Source organism: Tachyglossus aculeatus, chromosome 15 (assembly GCF_015852505.1).
Source record: "Tachyglossus aculeatus isolate mTacAcu1 chromosome 15, mTacAcu1.pri, whole genome shotgun sequence".
Classification (NCBI taxonomy): domain Eukaryota; kingdom Metazoa; phylum Chordata; class Mammalia; order Monotremata; family Tachyglossidae; genus Tachyglossus; species Tachyglossus aculeatus.
The window spans coordinates 24,301,488-24,326,233 of NC_052080.1; the positions used below are offsets into that span (position 1 = coordinate 24,301,488).

General features: G+C 49.0%; 1 protein-coding gene across 1 annotated transcript; it reads right to left on the minus strand.

Moving 5' to 3' along the window:
- Window positions 1-19,999: 19,999 nt before the first annotated feature.
- COPRS (coordinator of PRMT5 and differentiation stimulator) lies at window positions 20,000-24,746 on the minus strand. Its single transcript, XM_038757149.1, has 4 exons — window positions 24,702-24,746; window positions 21,512-21,590; window positions 20,589-20,804; window positions 20,000-20,430 (listed from the first exon to the last, which is right to left on the minus strand). Exons 1-4 carry the CDS (start codon window positions 24,744-24,746, stop codon window positions 20,261-20,263), a joined length of 510 nt encoding a protein of 169 aa, XP_038613077.1. The 3' UTR covers window positions 20,000-20,260.

The window sequence follows — 24,746 nt, forward strand, 5'->3', positions numbered from 1 at the left end:
CTAAAGGCTTACTAAGAACCAACCATTACGCTAAGAGCCGGGATAAATCTCCAGACTGAACACAGTTCGTTTGGACCACAGAACAGGAAACCATCATGGCTGAAGCCTCTCTTCACAGGGATGCGTGAGGCTAATCCCAGTAATGCCACTGGTCTGCTCTGTGGCCTTTGGCAAAGCACTTACCCTCTCCGTTCTTCTGTTGCCTCCTTTGTAAAACGAGGATGAGCTCTATCCCTCTCCCTCCCTCCTGGATCGTGAAACCTGTGTGGGGCAGGGACTGTGTCCACAGGGAGCGTCCAGTCAGGTAGAGGTCGGCGTCACTCTATGTGTTGACAAACTGAATGGTGGTCCAGGGCCCACCAGTGGCAGGACACCTCCCTCCAGTATTCTCAAGGGTCCTCAGTGGTGACCACGGGGCTCTCCCTGGTTGACAAGTCTTTTCTCCTTCCACCTCAATCAATTTACCTCCATCCATACTGCCCCTGGCTTCCTTGTTGCCCCACCTACAAAGAGCTCTTCTATGCTAGGAAACGGCAGGGATAAAGGAAATAAAGCTTCTCTCTTCCCAATCCCTTGTAGCTTTTTCAGAGACCTCTCCTCCGTCCCATTAGGAACAGACCCCCAGGCCTTCCTGAGTCAAGAAAGTGCTGAGTCCTCAGAACCAAACCACAGGGCATGCGTATACCTGAGGCCCAGACATGCCAATTATACAACAAACTACTTGGAAAGGAAAGAAACCCGATTCTGTCTTCTTCTACCTGCCAAGTGCCTGTTCCTGCATTTTCCCTTTAGGGATTTCTTGCTGCTGAGTCTGTGTCCAGAGTAAGAGTGACTGTATTCCCTCTGCCCGCCGTACCCCCCTGCCCCACTCTATCGCCTCCTCCCCCGGCCCCAGACCACCCACCATCCCATCAGTGGGCTTCCAGGGACACCGAGGGGAAATCAGTCAATCGTATTTATTGAGCGCTTACCGTGTGCAGAGCAGGGAAAGAGTTGTGAGCCCCAGAGGAAACTACCACAGTGGCTTTATAGGGACATCAACCCCACGAGACAGTGTGACATCTGTGCCCCACTGTCCTCTGGCATTTCACCCATTTTATAGATAATAATAATAATCGTGATGGTATTTGTTAAGCGCTTACTATGGGCCAAGTACTGTTCTAAACGCTGGGGTAGATGCAAGGTAATCAGGTTGTCCTACGTGGGGCTCACAGTCTTAATCCCCATTTTGCAGATGAGGTAACTGAGACCCAAAGAAGTGAAGTGACTTTGCCCAAGGTCACACAGCAGACAAGTGGCGGAATTGAGGCATAAACTGTGGCTAGACTGGGTCAAATCAAAAGAGAGTTTCTGGATTTCTCTATGCATCCCAATGTCTGAGGTTGTCTCTGACCAATTTAGGTGCGTGAAGAGGGAATACAGGCAATAGAGGAACCTGGGGTCTTCTGGCCTGTGAGTTGCTTTAATTTTCCCCTATCTTTTCCCCATTTTAAATAAGGCAGCTAAACGTCAAGAAGAAACAACTCCTATTGGGAGGGTTAATTTATTACTACACGATTTTAATATAAATCGTAAAGAGCAATTTTTTATATTTGTTTTGCAGGATCAGTAGGAGAGTTGCTATGACAACCAACCTGCAGCCAAGCAGGGAGAAGATCAAATGGGGGAGGCTGGCTGCAGCTAATACAATTCAGACCCATCCGTGATGAGGGAAGAACCTAGGGTAGAAGGTCACAGGACCCCGGTGACGAGAAGAGGCTTGAACAGGGAAGGAGGTGGGATTTGAATCCATCAGTGGTATTTATTGAGTGATTACTGCATGCAGAGTACTGACTAAGCACTTGAGAAAGGACAGTGAGGTTGTGACCTCTTTAGGGAATGAGTGGCTCACTACTATTGTTCTCTCCCTAGCCCTTAGTGGAGTCCCTGACACTCAGTAGTTGTTCAATAAACAGTGATCCAGGGAGTGAGGGGCTGCAAATCCAAGGCCGCTGAAGCAGAAAAAAAGCAGAGCTTGCTCAGCTGTCAAAAGCACCATTGAGGCCTAAGGTCTGGGCTCAGGACTAAGAAGCAGTGTGGCCTTGTGGAAAAAGCACAGGCCTGAGAGTCAGAGCACCTGGCTTCTAATCCTGGCTCTGCCACTTACCTGCTGTGTGAGCTTGGGCAAATAAATCACTTCACTTCTCTGGGCCTCAGTTCCCTCATGAGCCAAATGGGGATTCAGTGCGTGTTCTCCCTCCCGCTTAGACTGGGAGCCCCATATGGGACCTGGTTATCGTGTATTTACCCCAGTGCTTAGTACGGTGCTGGCACTTAGTAACTGCTTAAGAGATATTATTATTAAGAGATACACAGAGAGAAAAATGCATATACTCCCTCCAGGAGTATACAGTGTAAACTGACAGGTAGACAACTGCAAACAGAGCAGAGAGGGAATAGGAAACCTTCAACAGCTGTTGTAGAGAACCCATGCCCTCAAGGAAGGACAGAGGAGAGAGGAGACAAAGGAAAAGGTGATTTTGGGCCCATTGTCCGGACCCTGGACTATGACCAGCTCTCCCTTCCCAGAACTCAGGCAGTGGTTGGTTCTCCTTGGAAAACCTGGTTTGGGTTCGGGATGGGGCTGATTCCTACTCAGGGGGCAAAGTTCAGGACCCGTTGTTGGGTAGGGACCGTCTCTATATCAGTCAATCAATTGCATTTATTGAGCGCTTACTGTGTGCAGAGCACTGTACTAAGCGCTTGGGAAGTACAAGTTGGCAACATATAGAGACAGTCCCTACCCAACAGTGGGCTCACAGTCTAAAAGTCTCTATATGTTGCCAACTTGTACTTCCCAAGCCCTTAGTACAGTGCTCTGCACACAGTAAGTTCTCAATAAATCCAATTGAATGAATGAATCTGTAATTTATTTATTATATCCATAATTTATTTATATTATTCCAAACTGTAAGCTCATTGTGGGCAGGGTACACATCTACCAACTCTGTTATATTGTTATATTGTATTCTCCCAAGTACCTAGTACAATGCTCTGCACACATTAAGCATTCAGTAAATATGATTGATTGAGTGAAGCAAAGTTTGTCTGGACCTAGAGACAGAGTGAGCCCCATAGAGAGCCCCCCTGCTCCAAGCCCCTGGCCATACTTTGGTGGATCCAGAAGTAGAACACGGACATTAAGTCAGGTGGATTCTAAAGGTCCTGCGGTGTCGCGTAATGGCATCATTCAGAACATTTTGTGGAAATCTTCCAGGGCGACCTGTAACCCAGCACCCCCTGCCCCCTTTTCTCCCTGGGTCCCCGTGAACACGGGTGCCACTTCCGAGCCGTGGGACTCTGTGGTGAGAGCTACAGTGAGGGGAAGCTGGGCCCCGTAAATAAAAATACCAGACAGAAAGGCATCTAGTGCCGTCCGTGTTTGTACCAGACGGAGGCAGGCCAGCTGAAAACCGGAGTGTCCGGGATGAATTCGGAAAACTGACCGCCCTAATCTCATCCTAGTTGGGTCTCTTGGCCTAGATGTTTATTCCCATTTGGACATTTGAATCCACTGTTATTTCCCCGGGCTTGGATCTCTAAGAAACGTAGGTCCCGTTCACTGCCAGTTTCCCCAGAGAGCCTTCAACAGCAGTGCATTGTCCAGACTGGGGAGTTGGTTCATGACTCCTCAGTTATCCAGAAAGAGTGAAGACGGGTGGTTTTTGGGGGAAAGGAGCCGGAGGGATTTCTGGATGGTATTAGAGAACAGCCGAGTCCCCATAACAATTGCCCAAATAATAATGATGGTATTTGTTAAGGGCTTACTCTGTGCCAAATACTGTAGTAATAATAATAATAATAATAATAATAATAATAATAATAATAATAATAATGGCATTTATTAAGCGCTTACTATGTGCAAAGCACTGTTCTAAGCGCTGGGGAGGTTAGAAGGTGATCAGGTGGTCCCACAGACTGGGGGCTCACAGTCTTCATCCCCATTTTACAGATGAGGGAACTGAGGCCCAGAGAAGTGAAGTGACTTGCCCAAAGTCACACAGCTGACAAGTGGCAGAGCCGGGATTTGAACCCACGACCTCTGACTCCAAAGCCCGGGCTCTTTCCCCTGAGCCATGCTGCTTCCCAAATAGTATTTGTTAAGCACTTACTACATGCAAGGCACTGTACTAAGCGCTGAAAGTGCTGGGGAAGTTTCAAAATAATCAGGTAGGGGACAGGCCCTGTCCCACATGGGGCTCACTGTCTAAGTAGGAAAGAGAAGAGGCATTAAATCTCCATTTTACAGATGAGGAAACTGAGGCACAGCGCAGTTAAGTGACTCGGTGTCACACAGCAGGCAAGTGGTAGGTAGAGCTGGGATTAGAACCCGCATCTCATTACTCCCAGGCCTTTCCAGTAGAGCATGTTATTAGAGAGTGGGGCTGCTCACGAAATGACTGCTGGATTATCTTCCCTAGACAAGCTGTAGTGAAGAAAGAGCTATTTCTAAGGGCTCTGAGAAGGCAGAATGGAAGGAAATATGTACCCTGCCAGACTGATTTCTAATTCTTTAGTGCGAAAGAGCAAAGAAAATAGATCTGCATTACGTTTGACAGGCTCTCTCCCTCAGTCCCTAAGTCCCTAGGCCCAGCACAGAGGGCACCTGCCGTATATCCTCTTGGGCTTGAACGGTGGAAATTATCTGGGGAGATGATTCATTTTTATTTTCCCACCATCTGTTTTAATTTTCATCATCCCTCATTTTTTACACCCCCCAGTCATCATCCATCTCTAGGGCTCCTCAGAGCCCAGCTCCGGAGTCGACATTTACTGCTTCCAAATGCTCAAACGTTTTATCACTTCTCCTCGTTGCCTTCCGAGTGGTTGGGAGTGGCTGCAAGCTTGCGGGTGCCCGCACACAGACACACACATAGGCAGTCACAGTCCCTCTCTCCCTCTCTCTCTGTCTCGCACAGTTCCAGCAGCAACAGGAGGATTTGGGACTGTACTCCCTCCCTGGCCAGCTGCCCGGAGTCTCGGGGAGGAAAGGAAAGCATCTGGGGACAGACCAGCTGGCCGGACCCCAGAGAAGAAAAGAAAGGCCTCTTCAAAGCAGCCACAGCTAAAAAGAAGGCTCCAACCTGCAAGACTCCCTCATCCCCCATGCCAGGCGAGTGGCACCTGTGAAAGCGGTGACTCCTCCTGCAGAAAAAGGAGCCCCGTCCTGAGCCATCTGGAAGTCCCAGGCCAGTCAACAGGTCTGTACTAAATGCCCAAGAGGGCAGAGCTTAGCAACGCCGTCGGCAGCGGCCGTGGTCCTAATCGTGGTATTTCCCCAGCTCCCGCCGAATGCAGTGCACTCTGCTAAGCCCTTGGGAAGTGAGAAGCAGCGTGGCTCAGTGGGAAGAGCCCGGGCTTTGGAGTCAGAGGTCACGGGTTCAAATCCCGGCTCCGCCACTTGTCAGCTGTGTGACTTCGGGCAAGTCACTTCACTTCTCTGGGCCTCCGTTCCCTCATCTGTAAAATGGGGATTAAGATTGTGAGCCCCACATGGGACAACCTGATCACCTTGCATCCACCCCAGCGCTTAGAACAGTGCTTTGCACATAGTAAGCGCTTAACAAATGCCATCATTATTATTATTATTACAAAGGAAGCAGCACAGACATACATGGGGCCTGGGTTACAAAGCTGACATGGCTCTTGCTCTTAAGGAGCTTCCAGTCTGGTAGGGCAGACAAGACAGGTGACAGTCCCACGGCATAATCAATGGAAGTCTTCTTCTCCCCTCCTCATCTCGCCCTCCCCCTCCAAAGAAATTGCTTATTGGGAGGACTTGGCTAGCTGTATCCATTTCTGTGCTCTTACACTAGGTCAGGAGCTCCAAGCCAGGGATTGACAGAGAAGCAGCGTGGCTCAGTGGAAAGAGCCCGGGCTTTGGACTCAGAGGTCATGGGTTCAAATCCCCGCTCTGCCAATTGTCAGCTGGGTGACTTTGGGCAAGTCACTTCACTTCTCTGGGCCTCAGTTACCTCATCTGGAAAATGGGGATTAGGACTGTGAGCCCCACGTGGGACAACCTGATCACCTTGTATCCCTCCCAGCGCTTAGAACAGTGCTTTGCACATAGTAAGCGCTTAACAAATACCATCAGTATTATTATTATTAGGTCAAGCGTAGAATTTAGCTGCATTGGGGATTTTGGCTGGGTCCTCAGAGCCAAAATGAAGTTCAGCAGTAAGCCCAGTAACAGGAGTTCAGCCCAAGAACTGGAGAAGACAGAAAAGAAATTGTCCAGGCACCTGATAAAATCAGCCTGTGGGCAAGCAAGGGTTTTAGCCAAACTCCCAATCGGACCGTAGCAGCGTGGCTCAGTGGAAAGAGCCCGGGCTTGGGAGTCAGAGGTCGTGGGTTCTAATCCCGGCTCCGCCACTTGTCAGCTCTGTGACTTCGGGCAAGTCACTTCACTTCTCTGTGCCTCAGTTCCCTCATCTGTAAACTGGGGATGAAGACTGTGAGCCTCACGTGGGACAACCTGATTACCTTGTATTCCCCCCCCCACCCAGTGCTTGGCACATAGCGCTTAGCAAATGCCATCATTATTTATTATTTATATGGCCTTCTTAGCACAGCTGGTGTTCATGATCCGAGTTGGGATGGTGGTAAAACACGGGAATGTGTGGGACAGGGCAGGCAGGATTCTGTAGGGCTAAGAAGGCCTACTTTAAGATTGGACACATAGTGGAGATCACGTGTCTGGCTTCTGGTGTAAAAAATACCATTATTATTATTATTTCTCAAGTGCTTACTAGCAGTAGTACCGGTATTTATTGAGCACCAGCTAATAATAATAGCAACTGTGGCATTAAGCGCTTCTTGTGCATAAAGCACTATGCTCCTCACAGGGGTAGGTGCACTCTAAGGGGATTGGATACGGTCCCTGCCCCCCACGGAGCTTATGGTCTAAATGGGAGGGAGAGCAGGGATTGAATCCCCATTTTGCAGATGATGACACTGAGGCACAGAGAAAGAAAGTGACTTGCCCAAGAGCATACAGCAGGCAAATGGCCGAGGAGTCGGAATTAGAACCCAGAGTCCTCTGACTTTCCAGACCTGTGCTGTATTCGCTCTGCATGCTGGGCACAGTGTATTGTATTAGTACAAAACAAAGTGACAGGGCTAACGCTAATGGGAGACAGATATAAAATGATTGGCAAACAGTGTAGCTAAGATAAATGATTAAATGTTCAGCTAACTCAGTTCTCCCTCCCACATGGACTGGCAGCCCCATGTGGGACACTGGGGACGATGTGCTTATCTTGTACCTCCCCTGGCACTTATTGCAGTGCAGTGCCTAACAGCTATCATTGTTGTTATTGTTAATAGTAGCAGCGTATTATTATTCGACTCAACATACATCCCAAAGTGCCGAGTTCACGGTCTAGTGGAAAGAGCACAGGCCTGGGACCTGGGTTCTAATTCTACCTCTTGCCTGCTGTGTAACCCTGGGCAAGTCACTTCACTTCTTTGGGCCTCAGTTACCTCATCTGCCAAATAGGGATTAAGACTTTGAGCCCCATGTGGGACATGGACTGTGATATCTTGAATCTACCCTAACACTCAGTTCAGTGCCTGGTACATAGTAAGTGCGTAACAAATACCATTTTTTTAAAAAAAGTTACGAGTAAGGCGCCTTTCTCTCACTAGAGACTTAGCAGTGATGATGATGATGTTGGTGGTGGTGGCAGCGGGGCAGGGATCTGTGCCCGACGGAGCCCAGAAATTAGAATGCATCAGATGACCCTCTCCCAAAGAGAAAACTGAGAGAAACGGAGTCCTCCCGAAACCAAGTGGAAAGATGCTGGCCGCGCTTAACGGCCTAACAGCAAGTCACAAGGTAAATTGTTCCTGTCCCTGGAAGTTATTGCCACAAAGCGAAAAAGATCGGAAATCATTAAATAAAGTTTACTCGCCGACACTTTTACGGCTCAGTTAAGCAAATCCTGAATAATTGATGAAATAATAGCCGGGAGAGGGCTCCTCCCGGGAGGCTCAGTGGAGCCGTTTGAAAGGTTGGAAATCCATGTTTATTGCACTTGGCAGGGCCTGACAAATCTCTGGGCCTGGAAAAATCTCTGCCCTTCGATTTGTCGCCGGAGGGTTGTGCAGCAGTAAATTCTCAGTCGGAGTGGCAATCAATCAATCGGTGGTATTTATCCGAGGCTTACTGTGTGCAGAGCACAATGATAATAATAACAGTAATAATAATAGTATTTGTTAAGCACTTACTATGTGTGCCAAGTACCGTTCTAAGTGCTGAGATTTCTTGGGAGAGTACAGTGTGATAGATTTGGTAGACATGATCCCTGCTCATAAGGAGTTTACGGTCTCCAGGGAGAGACAGACATTAAAATAAACTGGAGCCCGGACCTTCCTGAGGTGGAGCAGGGACCTGACACAAGCCCTTTTCCAGCGTGGCCTAGTGGATAGAGCTCGGGTCTGGGAGTAGAAGGACCTGGGTTCTAATCTCAGTTCTGCCACTTATCTGCTGTGTGACCTTGGGCAGTTCATTTAAATTCTCTGTGCTTCAGTTCCCTCATCTGTAAAACGGGGATTCCTGTGAGCCCCATGTGGGAGAGGGACTGTATCCAACCCGATTAAATTGTGTCGACCCCAGGGCTTAGAACAGTGCTTGACACATAGTAAGTGCCTAACAAGTACTACGTTTATTATTGTTTATTACTGGGGACTGGCTTGCTGGGGCCCCAGAGCCAAACCAGGACAAGTACCACATTTATTATTGTTTATTATGGGGGACTGGCTTGCTGGGGCCCCAGAGCCAAACCAGGAACCAGAGGAAACATGAGAAAAATCCAGATTAGAGTAGTTTCAAGAACTTTAACTGCCAGGTTTTCCCTGATTGAGCCTTCCTATCCTTTTCTCCCATTCATTTTACTTGTACATATTTACTATTCTATTTATTTTATTTTGTTAATATATTTTGTTTTGTTGTCTCTCTCCCCCTTCTAGACTGTGAGCCCGTTGTTGGGTAGGGACCGTCTCTATACGTTGCCAACTTGTACTTCCCAAGCGCTTAGTCCAGTGCTCTGCACACAGTAAGCGCTCAATAAATACGATTGAATGAATGAATGAATGAATGAATGAATGCGTCACCCTGATTTGCTCCTTTTATTCCTGCCCCCAGCTGTACAGCACTTATGAATATATCCATAATTTATTTATTTATGTTAATGTCTGTCTCCCCCTCTAGACTGTAAACTCATTGTGGGCAGGGAATGTGTCTGTTGTAGTACGTTGTACTCTCCCAAGCTCTTTGCACATAGTAAGGGCTCAATAAATACACTTGATTGATTGAAAAACCCAGACTAGAGCAGATTGGGGAATCTTAACTGCCAGTACACAGCTACCACTCCCGGCGCCACATTAGAGGGAGAGCAGAGTAAAGCCCCTGGGCTAATTCGGCCCTAGTCAACCCCTGGGTTGACCCGGGATGCAATTAGCTCTCTCCACACCACCAGCTCATTCTCTGGCCCAGTACACCAGCCTCCTGCCAAACTTTCTTCCCAGTGGAAAGTCAATGGGCTGCCAAGAAAATGTTCCAACAGGAAGGGGTGAAGGCTGACAGCCACAAGCCTCAGCTCCCATCTGTCTGCAATTACTGTGGAAAACAATCCAGAGAGGAGAGCAAGGGCCGGGAGCGGGTGGAAGTGTGTGTGTGTGACCGTCCCATTCCAATTCTTCAAGGACAGCAGGACGGGACTTCAGGGTGACCAGTCTCCTTTAGCTGGAGGTTGAGGCCTTTGACTGTTCAGTCAGTGATCTACTGCCCAGTGGATGGGAGAGTGTCCTAGTTCGAGTCTCCTGATAAAAGTGATAAACACAAGGATTCACGTATCATCCAGTAGCAGCTATCGAGCATCTTTAGAGCACAGAGCACAACAGAAGCAAGACACTAATTCCCCGCCCTCATGGAGCTTACAGTCTAATGGGAGGATGTGTTGAAGGAACTCCAGCTGATTCTTGAAAAGCCACTGAAGGCTTGTGAATGTCCTCTCTGACCCCCGGGAGGGGAATTGAGGATGGAGGTGCTTGTGTTTTTGGAAAAGACCTTATTCATTCAGTCGTATTTATTGAGCACTTACTGTGTACACAGCACGGTACTAAGCGCTTTGGAGGGTACAATATAATAATAAACAGACACGTTCCTTCCCCACAACCAGCTTACAGTCTAGAGGGCGAGCTTACAATCTAGAAAAACATGACTTCCAAAGCCCCAACTCAATGCAATACTATATTCTTTATTTATTTGTTAAGCATTGACTATGTGCCAGGCACGGTCCTAAGCGCTGGGATTGATGGAAGCTTATCAGGCTGGACACAGTCCCTGTCCCACGTGGGGCTCCGAGTCTTAGTCCCCATTTTACAGATGAGGGAACTGAGGCACAGAGAAGTGAGGTGACCTGTCTGAGGTCACATAGCAGACAAGTGGCCAAATATGTTGCCAATATGTTGCCAAATTGTACTTCCCAAGCGCTTAGTACAGTGCTCTGCACACAGGAAGCGCTCAATAAATACGATTGATGATGATGATGACGAAGTGGCGGAACCAGGATTAGGACCCAGGTCCTTTGGACTTCCAGGCCCGGGCCGTATTTGCTAGGCCATGCTGCTTTATCTCTATATTTTCTGATCTTCAGAGGCAGTCAGTCAGTCGTATTTATTGAGCGCTTACTGTGTGCAGAGCACTGTACCGAGCACTTGGGTGAGCACAGTATTACAGACACATTCCCTGCCCACAATGAACTGACTCTCCAACCATCACCTCCTCTCCCTGTCCAGCTCTTGTCCCATGGGTTGCTGCATTCTTCCAGAGGGTTGCTGCCTTTTATCATCATTTTACTGCATTCTGTCCGTGGGTTGCTACATTCTTCCAGAGCGTTGCTGCCTTTTATCATCATTTTGCTGCATTCTATCTGTGGAATGTTATTTTCTTCCAAATAGGTTTTTGCCATCTCTAAAATCATTCATTCAGTCGTACTTATTGAGCGCTTACTGTGTGTGGAGCACTGGACTACGCCCTTGAATAATACAGTGAGCAATAAAGAGAGACAACCCCTGCCCACACCGGGTTTATAGTCTAGAGGGGTTGTTGCAGGCCACCAGTGATTTTGGTGCATTTTTAGGTGCTAACCTCGAGTTGGGGGTTTCCATGGTGCTTTTAGGCTTTGTTTTTGGCATCCTGCCTGTCTCGTGGTTTCTTGTCGCTTACGCCTTGACTTCTTCGTCGAACCACAGGAAACCACCTGGCTTTGTTTAGAAGTGCTCTTGTGGCTCTTTGGAGAATGTGACTAAGAGAGAGCTTCTTGGGCTTGCCCCAGGGCTTAGTCCAGTGTAGACAAGAGAGACCCAAGTCCTAGGAAATAAGTAATAGTCTCTTCTTTCCCAAAAATCGAACAAAAAAGAAAAACTAAGATGATCTGGTTGCGGCAACCCGGTCCACTGTGAGAGACCGGCATTTTGTCGGTTACTGCCTTTGGAGCAGTGCCTTGGTATATTTGGGGAAGAAGAGGGGAAATGTCAGGGTGTCGACTGCATTGTCTCATACCCACAGCCCACAAGGACTCACAAGACTTTTGTGCCTCCCTCGAGTCATCAGCTTCGCAGGCTGGGAAAGGTGGAACTGAGTTCTTAGCAGGGGAAGTGTCCACTTCTTGTTTTATGGCTCTTTCCTGGGGATCTGAATTTGAAATGCCACAGACAAACATGAATTGATACCAACCAGTCACCCACCCCGACAGGGCCGGCTCTATATGGTAAGAAACAAAGACGGCAGCCCCAGGATGCACCATCAGATGGGGAAAGGGGAGGAGGCAGTGACAGAAACAGTAGTGGAGCAGGTGAAAAATTCCCAACTCTGGAGGTTTTATCACCTCTGAGCAGAGGAATGCCTGAAGCTTTCCCTGTCAACCTCCCAGTCGGTCAGTAGTATTTATTGATCATTTATTGTGTGCCAGGGCAAGCATTGTTCTAAGCACTGTTAAAGAACCGATGTAGGAAGCCCTTACCATTGTCCAAATAGGAGGTTAGATGCAAAATAATCCAGTGAGACGCAATCCCTGTCCCAGATGGGGCTTCCGGTCTGTGAGTGAGGGAAACTATTTTATCCCGGTTTTACAGATGAGAAAACTGAGGCCCAGAGTGGTTCAAGTGACTTCCAGGGTCACTCAGCAGGACACTGAAAGAGCTGGGCCGAGATTCCACCCCGGGTGGGACAGGGACCGTGTCCAACCTTATTAACTTGTATCTCCCCACGTGGCACATAGTGAGCGCTTGACAAGAACCATGATTATTATTATTCCTGCTCTCCCTCCTGCTTCGGTTGTGAGCCCCATGTGGGACCTAAAGTTTATTTATCTTTCCTAAGCGTCTTCTCCTCCCCTAAAGAGATCCTGTATGGGATAGAGGCGAGTCTGAATTAGCTTATTCCATATTCACCCTGGGGCTTAGTTCTGGGCTTAGCACAAAGCAGGTGTTCAACAAATAGCATCAGTTAGACTCCATTGCGACGGACCGGTGGAATTGTGCGTTTGATGCCGTATATGCTGGTCCGCGATCAGGGATGGGTAGGGTGCCTTTCCTTTTCACGTTGTCTTCCCAAAGATCCTCACTCAGCTCCAAGTCGGCTGCAGTCGCTTCTCTTGCCAAACCATCCAGATGCTGTGCAGATTCCCAGCTCACCCTGTGAGCCGTAATTCCCTGAGTCCAGGTGGCCTGGGGCATTGCCACACTAAGGATCAACTGAAGAACTGGTTGGTGGGGGTAAAGGGGAGGCAGGAGGAATCCTGGCGCTGTGTTCAGACCCCTTCAAAGCGGGGAATGGAAAATATGCCTGCCTCTCTTGCTAATCAGATTAATAGGTCCATAAGTAGTACAATGGAAAATAGGCCAATTAGACATCACTTATCATTTTCTAAAGGGAGATAAGCCTCAATTCCCTAGAGCCCCAGAAAGCCCCAGAGTTTGGCCAACGGACAGCTCATTCATTGGGAACCTCAACCGGAGAAGGGGGTTTCACAGCAGTGGATGGTTTGAAGTGCCAAGTCACTTAGCACTTGGCTGTTTCCCCAAACTGACTTGAAATAGCCAACTCCTCTGTCCTCTTCCCAACTGTAGCTGTCCAAGCTCAGTTGAGAGGCACAGTGCCAATGTATGGATCCAAAATCTGGACAGTGAAAATACAGGATAGAAAGAACATCGATTCTTTTGAAATGTGGTGTTGGAGGAGGCTTTTTGCGAATATCACGGACTGCCCGAAAAACAAGCAAATGGATTTTGGAGCAGATTAAACCAAGGTGGTCTTTGGAAGGCCAAATGACTCGAATTAGATTTGCATATTTTGGACACATAATCAGGAGGACTAATTTTCTGGAGAAGACACTTATGCTAGGGAAAGTCCAAGGAAAATGTGGAAGAGGCAGACCAGCAGCTAGATGGAAGGAGACTGTAACAGTGATAACGGAAGAACCGTTAGATAGGTTGCGGATTATGGCAGAGGACCGGACGTTCTGGAGAAAGTATATCTGTCGAGTCGCTATGAATTGGAAACGACTCAAAGGCACTTAATAATAATAATAATAATAATAATAATAATAATAATAACCCAGAGCCAATGAGCGGTCCAGTGCTCTGGACTTGTCCTGGGACATAGTGGCCTAAGGTCCCCGAGAGCTGAGAGTCCAGAGGGCACAGGGGGGAGTTTCATCTTGGGCTTTTGTAGTCTCATTTATTTTTAAGTCTGTTCCCTGCCTCCCCAAACTTTAATCTCTAAGCCCCTTGTGAGCAGGAATAGTCTATACCTACCCTTTGTATTGTACTCTCCCAAGAGCTAAGAACAGTGCTCTGCACACAGTCAGTGCTCAGTAAATACCATTGATTGATTGATTGGGCTCTGGGGCTCCCTCCGTCAGTGAGTCATGACTCCAGCTTCTCTTATCTTTTATGTTTCATTTTGGCCAATTCCCATTCCAGTCGATCCATAATCAATGAACCAGTTTCAATGTGTACTGTGAGTAAAATGAGTGCTTGGGAGAGTACAGTTATACGAGAAGTCCCATCCCCATCCTCAAGGGATACCGTATATTGGTGGTGACCCACAATATAAATTACTTACAAACAGTCAGATAGAAACAGAAGAGAAACCAGGACGCAGCTGATAAAGTGAGAGTAGAGAAAGATGACTAGAGGAATAAGTTACTAAATAATTGCTCAGTAAATACCATTGATTGATTAACTAAGTAGATAAAGGAAGCAGAATGGTCTAGTATAAGGAACACAGGCATGGGAGCCAGGACTACTAACTTCTAATCTTGGCTCTGCCACATGCCTGCAGTGTGACCCCGGGCAAGTTAACGCTTGGGAAATCGCTTAGTTAACGCTTAGTAAAATGGGGATTAAATACCTGTTCCTCCTCCCTTTCAGACTGTGAAATGAGGACTGAGTCCAATCTGATTACCTCGCATTACCCCAGAGTTTAACATGTAAATGCTTAATAAATGCTGTCATTATCATACGTAAAATTCAAAAATCGATGCATATCCAAGTGCTAAGGTTCCAGCACACTAAATATCACTGGATGGTAGGCTTATTCAGGGTAAGCTACCAAGCCCTTGGTAGAGTACTCTGCACATAATAGGTGCTCAATCAGTACAATTGATTAATTAATTGGATAGCACTTCTAGTGGTCCAAAAATATCTGTACCGGATTTATCCATAGGACCTACCCTTCCTGGACAGGACATCAGGTGAAAATGTTCGAAACCATTTTCCCATCTTCCGAAGGCAGTGCTGACAATCCTCCAGACTGTAAACTCCCTGTGGGCAGGGAACATCTCTACTGCCTCTTTTGTATTGGACTCTCCCAAACGCTCAGTTCAGTGTTCTGCACTTCATGAACACTCTGTAAATGCCATTGATGATGATGATGGTGGTGATCCTCAAACAAGATTCTCAGCTGTGAAGGTCTCTTGGGATAGCCAATCCCAAATTATGTTGCCAACTTGTACTTCCCAAGCGCTTAGTACAGTGCTCTGCACACAGTAAGCGCTCAATAAATACGATTGATTGATTGATTAATCCAAGCCGTTGGGCTGGAGAGGCAGACAGCACTATGCCCAAGGACTAAGCTCAGCTTTTGGCTGAGAATGAATCGCAAATTCAGCCATAGCCAAGAAGCAGTAGTATTTATTAAGCACCTACTATGGCCAAAGCATTGTGCTATGCCCTGAAAAAAAGACACTGGAGAGTATTAGACCCGGTCCCTGACCCTCAAGGGGCTCGTAATCCAAGAAAACTCTTGAAAATCTCTTTGCGGAGCGCAGAAAGGTACCGAGAAGCTTGATGAAAACGGCAAAGGCAGGCCAAACTCTAGCCAGAAGTCTGTTGTACAGAGATGGTGAATGCTGTGATTGATAAGTGATTTTGTTATGGAAAGGGAGACGCTTTCTTCAGCACGCATCTAAGTCCAGTCGAGAGGAAGAGACAGGCCGTACGGGTGCCCCTGCCTCCATTTGATTTGAAAAATGCATTCAGTCTTGCTTATTGCCTTTAGCTAAATGCAAACCCTCTCTGAAACAACTTTTCCGCGGCTAAGCCCATACCCCCGCTCTCCCCGAGGCAGTTTTCACTTTTTAAAGGCATTGGAACTTTTCATGTTTCATTCTCTCCTTTTCAAAGGGGGGAAAAAACCCAGCCTGGAAAATACAACATCATCCCATGAGAGTCCATTGGATTCATCTGGTCATTGTCTACCCCTGCTGGAATGGAAGAAACCAACTGCAGCCTGCAGGTCACTGCTAAAGGAAAGGTAGGTAACTTGGGATCCGTACATAAGATTGACAGTATTTATTAAGCCCTGAGGTCCATATAATATCATTATAGTAATCAATCAATCAATCGTATTTATTGAGTGCTTACTGTGTGCAGAGCACTGTACTAAGCGCTTAGTAATAATAAAAATACTGTGGTATTTGTCTAGTGCTTACTCTGTGCCAAGCATTGGAATGGAGCAGCAGCGTGGCTCAGTGGAAAGAGCCTGGGCTTTGGAGTCAGAGGTCATGGGTTCAAACCCCGGCCCCGCCAACTGTCAGCTGGGTGACTTTCGGCAAGTCACTTCACTTTTCTGTGCCGCAGTTCCCTCAGCTGGAAAATGGGGATTGAGACTGTGAGCCCCCCGGGGGGACAACCTGATCACCTTGTAACCTCCCCAGCGCTTAGAACAGTGCTGTGCACATAGTAAGTGCTTAATAAACGCCACCATCATCATTATTATTATTATTATTATTAATAAGCAGTAGGGTAGCTAGAACTAATTAGGTCGGACACAGCTCCTTTCCCACTTGGGGCTCGGTCTTTCTTCTCCCTATGGTATAGATGAGGAAGCTGAAGCCCAGAAAGGTCAAGTGACATACTTGAGGCCACAGAGCTCACCAGGGCCCGAGCTGGGATTAGTAATCGGGTCTCCTGACTCCCAGCCCCATTCTCTTTCCACCAGGCCACACTCCTTTACCTAACTGGATACTGTGGTAGGAAATTTTTTTTGGAAATCAAAATAACTTCCCCATGGACAGAATCAGCCACCTGTCCAATTTCTAATAAGAAAGCTAGAATGTTGGGCAAACTTTCCCACCCCTGCCAGATGGGAAAGTGAGCTGATCAGAGAACAGTGCTCTGCACATAGTAAGCGCTCAATAAATACGATTGATGATGATGATGATGATGATGATGATAGGGAAAAAAAACAGCAGGAAAACAGGAAAGAGCGAATACAGCTTAGCCTTGATTAACTGATTGAATGCAAACCTTCACCGTCCACCTTGAAGTGGACCGCATGCATCCGCCGTGGCCCACAGATTCCAGTTCATTCCACACTATGTAATGAGCACATCTTGTACACAGAGCACTGTGCTAGGTTCTTGGGAGAGCGCAGAGCACTGTACTGGGCACTTGGCGGGGGCTGGGGTACAGTAGAAGTAAAATTCCCTGCCCTTGAGGAGCCTTTAATGTACCACGAAGCTAAGTTAGGCTGAGTTTGGTCACTAGAGAAGCAGCGTGGCTCAGTGGAAAGAGCCCGGGCTTTGGAGTCAGAGGTCATGGGTTCGAATCCCGGCTCCACCACAAGTCTGCTGTGTGACCTTGGGCAAGTCACTTAACTTCTCTGAGCCTCAGCTACCTCATCTGTAAAAACGGGGGTTAAGACTGTGAGCCCCACGTGGGACAACTTGATCACATTGTATCCCCCCCAGCGCTCAGAACAGTGCTTTGCACATAGTAAGCACTTAACAAATGCCATCATCATTATTATTAGGAATGTTTCAGACAAGACAGGAATGCAGTTAGCGGGTGAAGGGGATGTCTGAAATTAACCCAGGATGAACCAGAAGCGACCCAGTCCTCAGTGTGGGAGCAAGGAGGGGGGATGACACTTCACACGTGCTGTAGTTTTATAATCCCTTGGTCAGTGTGCAGGGACTATCACTCTCCTTAATCAGTCAGTCCATCATATTTATTGAGCCCTTACAGTATAATGGAATACAGTCTAGAAGAGTGGGCTCACAGTCTAGAATCATTATTATTATCATTATTAATAAACTCTGGCCCCCGTGCGTTACACACACACACACACACGTATATATGTTTGTACATATTTATTACTCTATTTTATTTTGTTAATATGTTTTGTTGTCTGTCTCCCCCTTCTAGACTGTGAGCCCGCTGTTGGGTAGGGACCGTCTCTATATGTTGCCAACTTGTACTTCCCAAGCGCTTAGTACAGTGCTTTGCACACAGTAAGCGCTCAATAAATATGATTGAATGAATGAATGAATGAATGGAATTGGTAGACAGGCGCTCCACCTGTAGCCCCGGTGATGCCCAGAAATGAGTCCCAGACCACCCGGGGTCCAGCCCGCGCCCACTTTTACCATTTCTCAGACTGGATAAGCCAGGGCCTTCATCATCATCATCAATCGTATTTATTGAGCGCTTACTATGTGCAGAGCACTGTACTAAGCGCTTGGGAAGTACAAATGGGCAACATCACCGTCCAGGATTCCTTTCCTCCTGGACAAAGGCCGGGATAGGCCAAGGTGGACCAGTAACTGATCTTAGTCCAGTGCTCTGCACACAGTAAGCGCTCAATAAATGCGATTGATTGATTGATTGATCTTCCAGGCCGCGCATTTCTTTCGGGAAGGTCTGGCTGCTGCTAAAGGCCGCCACCCTGTGGGCGCTTATCACCACAGGAAAATTGCAAATAGCCCAAAGCAGTGTAGTAGACGCTCGGGAGCGAACAATAGACTTAGACATGGTCCCTGCCCTCAATGAGTTTACCGTCTACTGTGTGCAGAGAGCACTGTAGTACGTGCTTGGGAGAGGACAACGGAGGTAACAGACACACAATCCCTGTCCTCAAAGAGTCTACCGTCTTCTAGTACCTTGGGCTAAGGCTTTGGGTCCAGAGGAGAACTTTGGTCCTTCCTCTTTCATGAAAACCAAAGTCTTTGGGGTATTTGTGCTTCCCTGTCGATCACCCTTCCTCTGGCGTCCAGTGTTCCCCGAGTTGGTCACTCTGGAGGATAGAGATAGGAAGGAGGTTCCCACTCACAGGCCCTCACCAATTCGGGTCTCATTCCACCCATCCTGGTTATGTCTGGAAGACCTAGAAAAGCAGCGTGGCCTGGTGGAAAGGGCACGGGCAGGGGAATCGCAAGAACCCGGGTTCTAATCCTGACTCCGCCACTTGTCCACGCTACGTCCGCTTAACTTCTCTGTGCCTCGGTTACCTCATTTGTAAGATAGAGATTAAGACTGGATCCCCACGTGGGACAGGGACTGTGTCCAACCCAATTAGCTTCGATCTACCCCAGCGCTTAGTTCGAAGCCTGGCCCATAGTAAGCTCTTAATACCATAAAAAAGAAAAAACCAAACCTCTCTCAGCCAGGGTGACGACGGCTGCATCCAGAGCGGCCACTGCTGCTTGGTTTTTACAGAGGTTTAATTCCCAGATTGATTTGTTAACATGCTTTCCTGGCCATTAACCTGGTAGCCAAATTGATCACTTAGTGCTGAGGGGCTTTCCCAGTATAATCTCTTGCTCTCCAGGGAAGGCTAGGAATTCCAAATTCATTATTTGACTGTAAAGCTCGTTATGCCCAGGGAACATATGTACCCACTCAGTTGTATTGCACTCTCCCAAGCGCTAAGTACTTTATTCTGCACACCGTAAGCATTTAATCAATACTACTGATTGATCGATTGGTTCCAGGACTCTGCTTTGGTCGATTGCTGCATTCCCCGTCCCCTGAGCAGAAAGCAGCACCGTTCTGTCATTCATTCATTCATTCAATCAGTCGTATTTTTTGAGTGCTTACTGTGTGCTGAGCACTGTACAGAGCGCTTGGGAAAGTACAACAGTAAACAGTGACATTCCCCGCCCACAACGAGCTTACGGTCTAGACGGCAGGGAGACACATTACAAATACGTAAAATGACAGATATGTACATGTGTGCTGTGGGGCTGGGAGGGGGATGAACAAAGGGAGCAAGAAGGGAGTGGCAGAAGAGGAAAGGAGGAGGGCTTAGGGAAGACTTCTTGGAGCAGATGTGCCTTCAATAAGGTTTTGGGGGCGGGGGAGAGTAATTGTCAAATTTGAGGACCAAGTCGTGAGGTGTCGGGAGTGAGGCTCATCCAATATTGCTGACGGGAGACTCCATCGTCAAAATTTACATGAGAAGATACAGGGGAAGGGAATAATGTATGTGAATGGCAGAAGAAAATCTAACCATGTGGCAACACTTCATGGAAATGTCCTTGCTTTCTTTAAAAATTTGGATTGAATGAGATGGAGGGATGATCTTTTATGAAAGAATTCAGTTTTTCTTTAAACAAACTCCGATTTTTCAACTTTTATTTAGAAAAAAAAACACCCACCCGCACCCAAAACCCCCACCTCCCCCTGCCCCGAAAATAGGCTTGCTCCTTGAGTGAATGTCCATTGTAACTTAAAACCAACAGAACCATGAGATGCAGGGTTGTGGGGTAGCGAGGGTCATTTCCCAGGCACCTCGAGAGAGCACACAGACCAGACAAAGAGCAAGCCGCTCTGGAACGGCCTGGGACGGCGACCCGGCCCGGCCCCTCTGGGGAGAAGCGATGGCTCCTCCACCCACCTGGCTCCGTGGCCGGGGGCTTCCTGCCCCTCAGTCCTCGGCATCGTCGAACTGTCCGGTCTCGAAGACCATTTTGGTGTAGTGTGGCGTCAGCGGGGCTGGGTGGTGCCAGCTGGGGTCATAGATCAGGTCGCCTACCGGGGCCCGGGGCACCCAACGGTTCTTCTCCGGGGAGCTGGTGCAGTGGATGTCTTCCGCGTCTGCGGAGGTTCGACAGAGAAGTTAGAAGAGGAGGCCGGGAGGTGGAGGGCATATTGGTATTTTCCTGACTAGGTTGATTTCCCCGGCCCCGCACGAGCAGCCTAGGCCAGGGGCCTTCCCCGAGGAGGTGGTCCCACCCAGGCCCCCCGATGCCTACCGTAAGGATTCAACTCCGCGTCCCAGTCCTCTTTAACCGGAGACCCGGCCCTCTGCCCTGTCGCCGGGGAGCCGGCCCCCTCGCCCTCCTCCATCTCCCAGTTCTTCAGGTCGCTGTCGTAATCCTCATCGTCCTCCCCCGGGCCGGACAACGCTGAGGCCTCCCCGTCAGAACGGTTGCCGTCGGGGCTGCTCTGAGCTCCCCTGGATAAAAATTCTTCAGCGGGAAGGTGGTGGGGGGGGGTGGAGGGGGTGTTGGGAAGAGGGGGAGGAAGAGGAGAGGACATTCCATCATCAGCCCCTGGGAAAGCAGGCTGTTTGAGCGGGGAGCTCTCCACAGCCTCACCGGGAGCCCCAGCCCACATTAGGACGGGCCGGCTCTGCAGTGGCAGAATGGGGGGTGCCTGGCGTTAAGGGGTGGTGATAGCGGTCAAATCAAATCCCAATCAAACTTTGGGATTCTACTGTCTACTCGCATGACCTCCGCCATCCCCTCCCCTCCCACACCACCCCTCTTTTGTTTTTCTCCTCTGCAGCTAGACCCGGGAGAGTAGCAATGCACGTGCTGGGGTGAGGCCCGGGGGCGAGCATCCTCGTGGCTCGCGAGAGGCCCCGCAGAGAAAGACCGTGACCGAAGGCTCCCGCGGTCAGTGTGGCTTCGGATCCCAGCGGAGCCCCGCGGACAGGATCTCTGCAGCACGTCAGGTAGGAGGAGAGGGGGCCGGGAGCGGTACGGACGCCCTCTGTGCCGTTTTCACAGGGCTTACGAAAGCCCCCGCCGCCACGGGGAGAGCCGGGCTCTCGGTGGGAAGTGCTTACTAGTGAACTGGGCTGTGTGTGTGGTGCGGCCAGGACGGGGAGCCCCGCGGTGGCCCTCTCAGTCCTAGCTCAGGTCTCCTGCTTCTGCCGTTTGCAGACACGTACCGAGACTGGGCCTCCACCTCAGGCCCTTCTCATTCTTGTCTTCCTCCTGTGGATACACGGGCCCAGGAGCAGGCATCACCTGTGCAGGCCGAAGAGAGAGAGAGCAGCATGGCACAGTGGATAGAGCACGGGCTTGGGAGTCAGAAGGTCAGCGATTCTAATCCCTGCTCCGCCACGGGTCTGTCTTGTAACCTTGGGCGAGTCACTTCTCTTCTCTGTGCCCCACTTACCTCATCTGTAAAATGGGGATGGAGACTGTGAGCCCCACGTGGGACCGTGCCCGACCCGATCCGCCCTCTACTCACCCTTGCGCTTTAGGACAGCGCCTGGCACGTAGCGACTTCTTAACAAATACTGCAATTATTAATTATTAATAAGGGAGAGAAGCCTTTGGGGGAACTGGCATTTTCACCAGACCCTGGGCTCCTTTTTGAATGCAAGAGTCTTGAGGGGTGCCGGGAAGGGCCAGGGTCAGTCATTCAGAGCCACTCCGAGCTATAGAGGCAGTCTGGGCTGCCTGTAGATCCCACAGGCCAGGTAACAAAAAATAGGGATGGCTGACAAAGAAAGGTTGAAGGGAGAATGGAAGCTAAATCCAACAGAAACCCCCAGGACAAGGGAGGGTGGGAGAAGGGTAAGAGTCCCTAAGGGGAGCTTATTTATTAGGGAATGGGCAAGTGGTAGTGGGGTAAGGGGGAAGGGATTTTAATTAATCAGTCTTATTGACTGAGTGCTTACTATGTGCAAAGCACTATACTACGTGTACTACTACAGTGTTGAGGGCCCTAAGGGCCCATCCTAAATGACGCTTGCAAAAAAATAAAATAAAATAAAAAAATGGACTGAGGGCCTACATGAGAAGCAGCATGGCTCAGTGGAAAGAACTTGGGCTTGGGAGTCAGGGGTCACGGGTCCTAATCATAACTCCGCCACTTAGTTGTGTGACTCTGGGCAAGTCACTTAGCTTCTCTGTCTCAATTCCCTCATCTGTAAAATGGGGGTTAAGACTGTGAGTTCCACATTACCACGTACCACCCCCACAGCGTTTAAAACGGTGCTTGGCACATAATAAGGGCTTAACAAATACCATCATTATTCCTACAGGCCACTGGGAGGACATAGGAAATGGGGAGATGGGCCGTGGCTTGCCCAAGCCCTCAGGCACCTGGCTGGGCACGACCACATTACAGTCCCACTAGATTGTAAAATCTTTGAGATTTGCCTCTAACGTTCATTCATTCAGTCGTATTTATTGAGCGCTTACTGTGTGCGGAGCACCGAACTAATCAATCAATCAATCGTATTTATTGAGTGCTTACTGTGTGCAGAGCACTGTACTAAGCGTTTGGGAAGTACAAGTTGGCAACATATAGGGACAGTCCCTACCCAACAGTGGGCTCACAGTCTAAAAGCGTTTGGGCAGTACCGCTGCAGTGTGCTCTCCCAAGCCCTTACAACAGTGCTCGGCGTCCCATCGACACCAACCGATGCAGTTGCTCGGTGATTTCCACCCCTCGTCGGGTGGGAAATCCGGGGGCCAAGAGGGCGGGTGGGCCGGCCATCCGGCGGATGGGATGGGGAGCCCAGTCTGGGACCTTCAAGGCCCTACTGAGAGCTCACCTCCTCCAGGAGGCCTTCCCAGACTGAGCCCCTTCCTTCCTCTCCCCCTCGTCCCCCTCTCCATCCCCCCCACCTTACCTCCTTCCCTTCCCCACAGCACCTGTATATATGTATATATGTTTGTACATATTTATTACTCTATTTTAATTGTACCTATCTATTCTATTTATTTTATTTTGTTAGTATGTTTGGTTTTGTTCTCTGTCTCCCCCTTTTAGACTGTGAGCCCACTGTTGGGTAGGGACTGTCTCTATATGTTGCCAACTTGTACTTCCCAAGCGCTTAGTCCAGTGCTCTGCACACAGTAAGCGCTCAATAAATACGATTGACTGATTGATTGATTGACCGTGAGCCCGTTGTTGGGCAGGGACTGTCTCTAGCCGGGGCCGAGTTGTACTTTCCGAGCGCTTAGTCCGGTGCCCTGCGCACAGTAAGCGCTCGATAAATAGGATTGAATGAATGAGCCTGGGAGAGGCCTAGGGAGGGAGAAGGAGGAGGGAGGAGGAGGAGGGAGGAGGAGGAGAACGGTGAAGGAGGGAGAAGGGAGAAGGAGGAGGAGGGAGGGGCTTCCCTCGCCCCCTCCCCACCCTCGCATGGCATCGTGCAGTTCCCTTGGGAATCAATCAATCAATTGTATCTATTGAGCGCTTACTGTGTGCAGAGCACTGGACTAAGCGCTTGGGAAGTCCAAGTTGGCAACATAGAGAGACGGTCCCTACCCAACAGTGGGCTCGCAGTCTAAAAGGGGGAGACAGAGAACAAAACCAAACATACTAACAAAATAAAATAAATAGAATAGATATGTACAAGTAGAATAAAGAAATAGAGTAATAAATATGTACAAACATATATACATATAGACAGGTGCTGTGGGGAAGAGAAGGAGGTGAGATGGGGGGATGGAGAGGGGGGGGGAGAGGAAGGAAGGGGCTCATCATCATCATCATCAATCGTATTTATTGAGCGCTTACTATGTGCAGAGCACTGTACTATGCGCTTGGGAAGTACAAATTGGCATCACATAGAGACAGTCCCTACCCAACAGTGGGCTCACAGTCTAAAAGGGGGAGACAGAGAACAAAACCAAACATACTAACAAAATAAAATAAATAGAATAGATAGGTACAAGTAAAATAAATAAATAGAGTAACAAATATGTACAAACATATATACATATCTACAGGTGCTGTGGGGAAGGGAAGGAGGTAAGATGGGGGGGTGGGGAGGGGGACGAGGGGGAGAGGAAGGAAGGGGCTCAGTGTGGGAAGGCCTCCTGGAGGAGGTGAGCTCTCAGTAGGGCTTTGAAGGGAGGAAGAGAGCGAGCTTGGCGGATGGGCGGAGGGATTGGGGGCATTCCAGGCCCGGGGGAGGACGTGGGCCGGGGGTCGATGGCGGGACAGGCGAGAGCGAGGTACGGTGAGGAGATTAGCGGCGGAGGGTGCGGGCTGGACTGGAGAAGGAGAGAAGGGAGGTGAGGGAGGAGGGGGCCAGGGGATGGATGGATGGATGGATGGATGGATGGATGGATGAAGCCGAGGGATCCCCCCGGGGCAGCCCCGCGCCCCCCTACCTGCCGCTCCGGGTCCGGGTCCTCCGGGTCCTCCGGGCCCTCCAT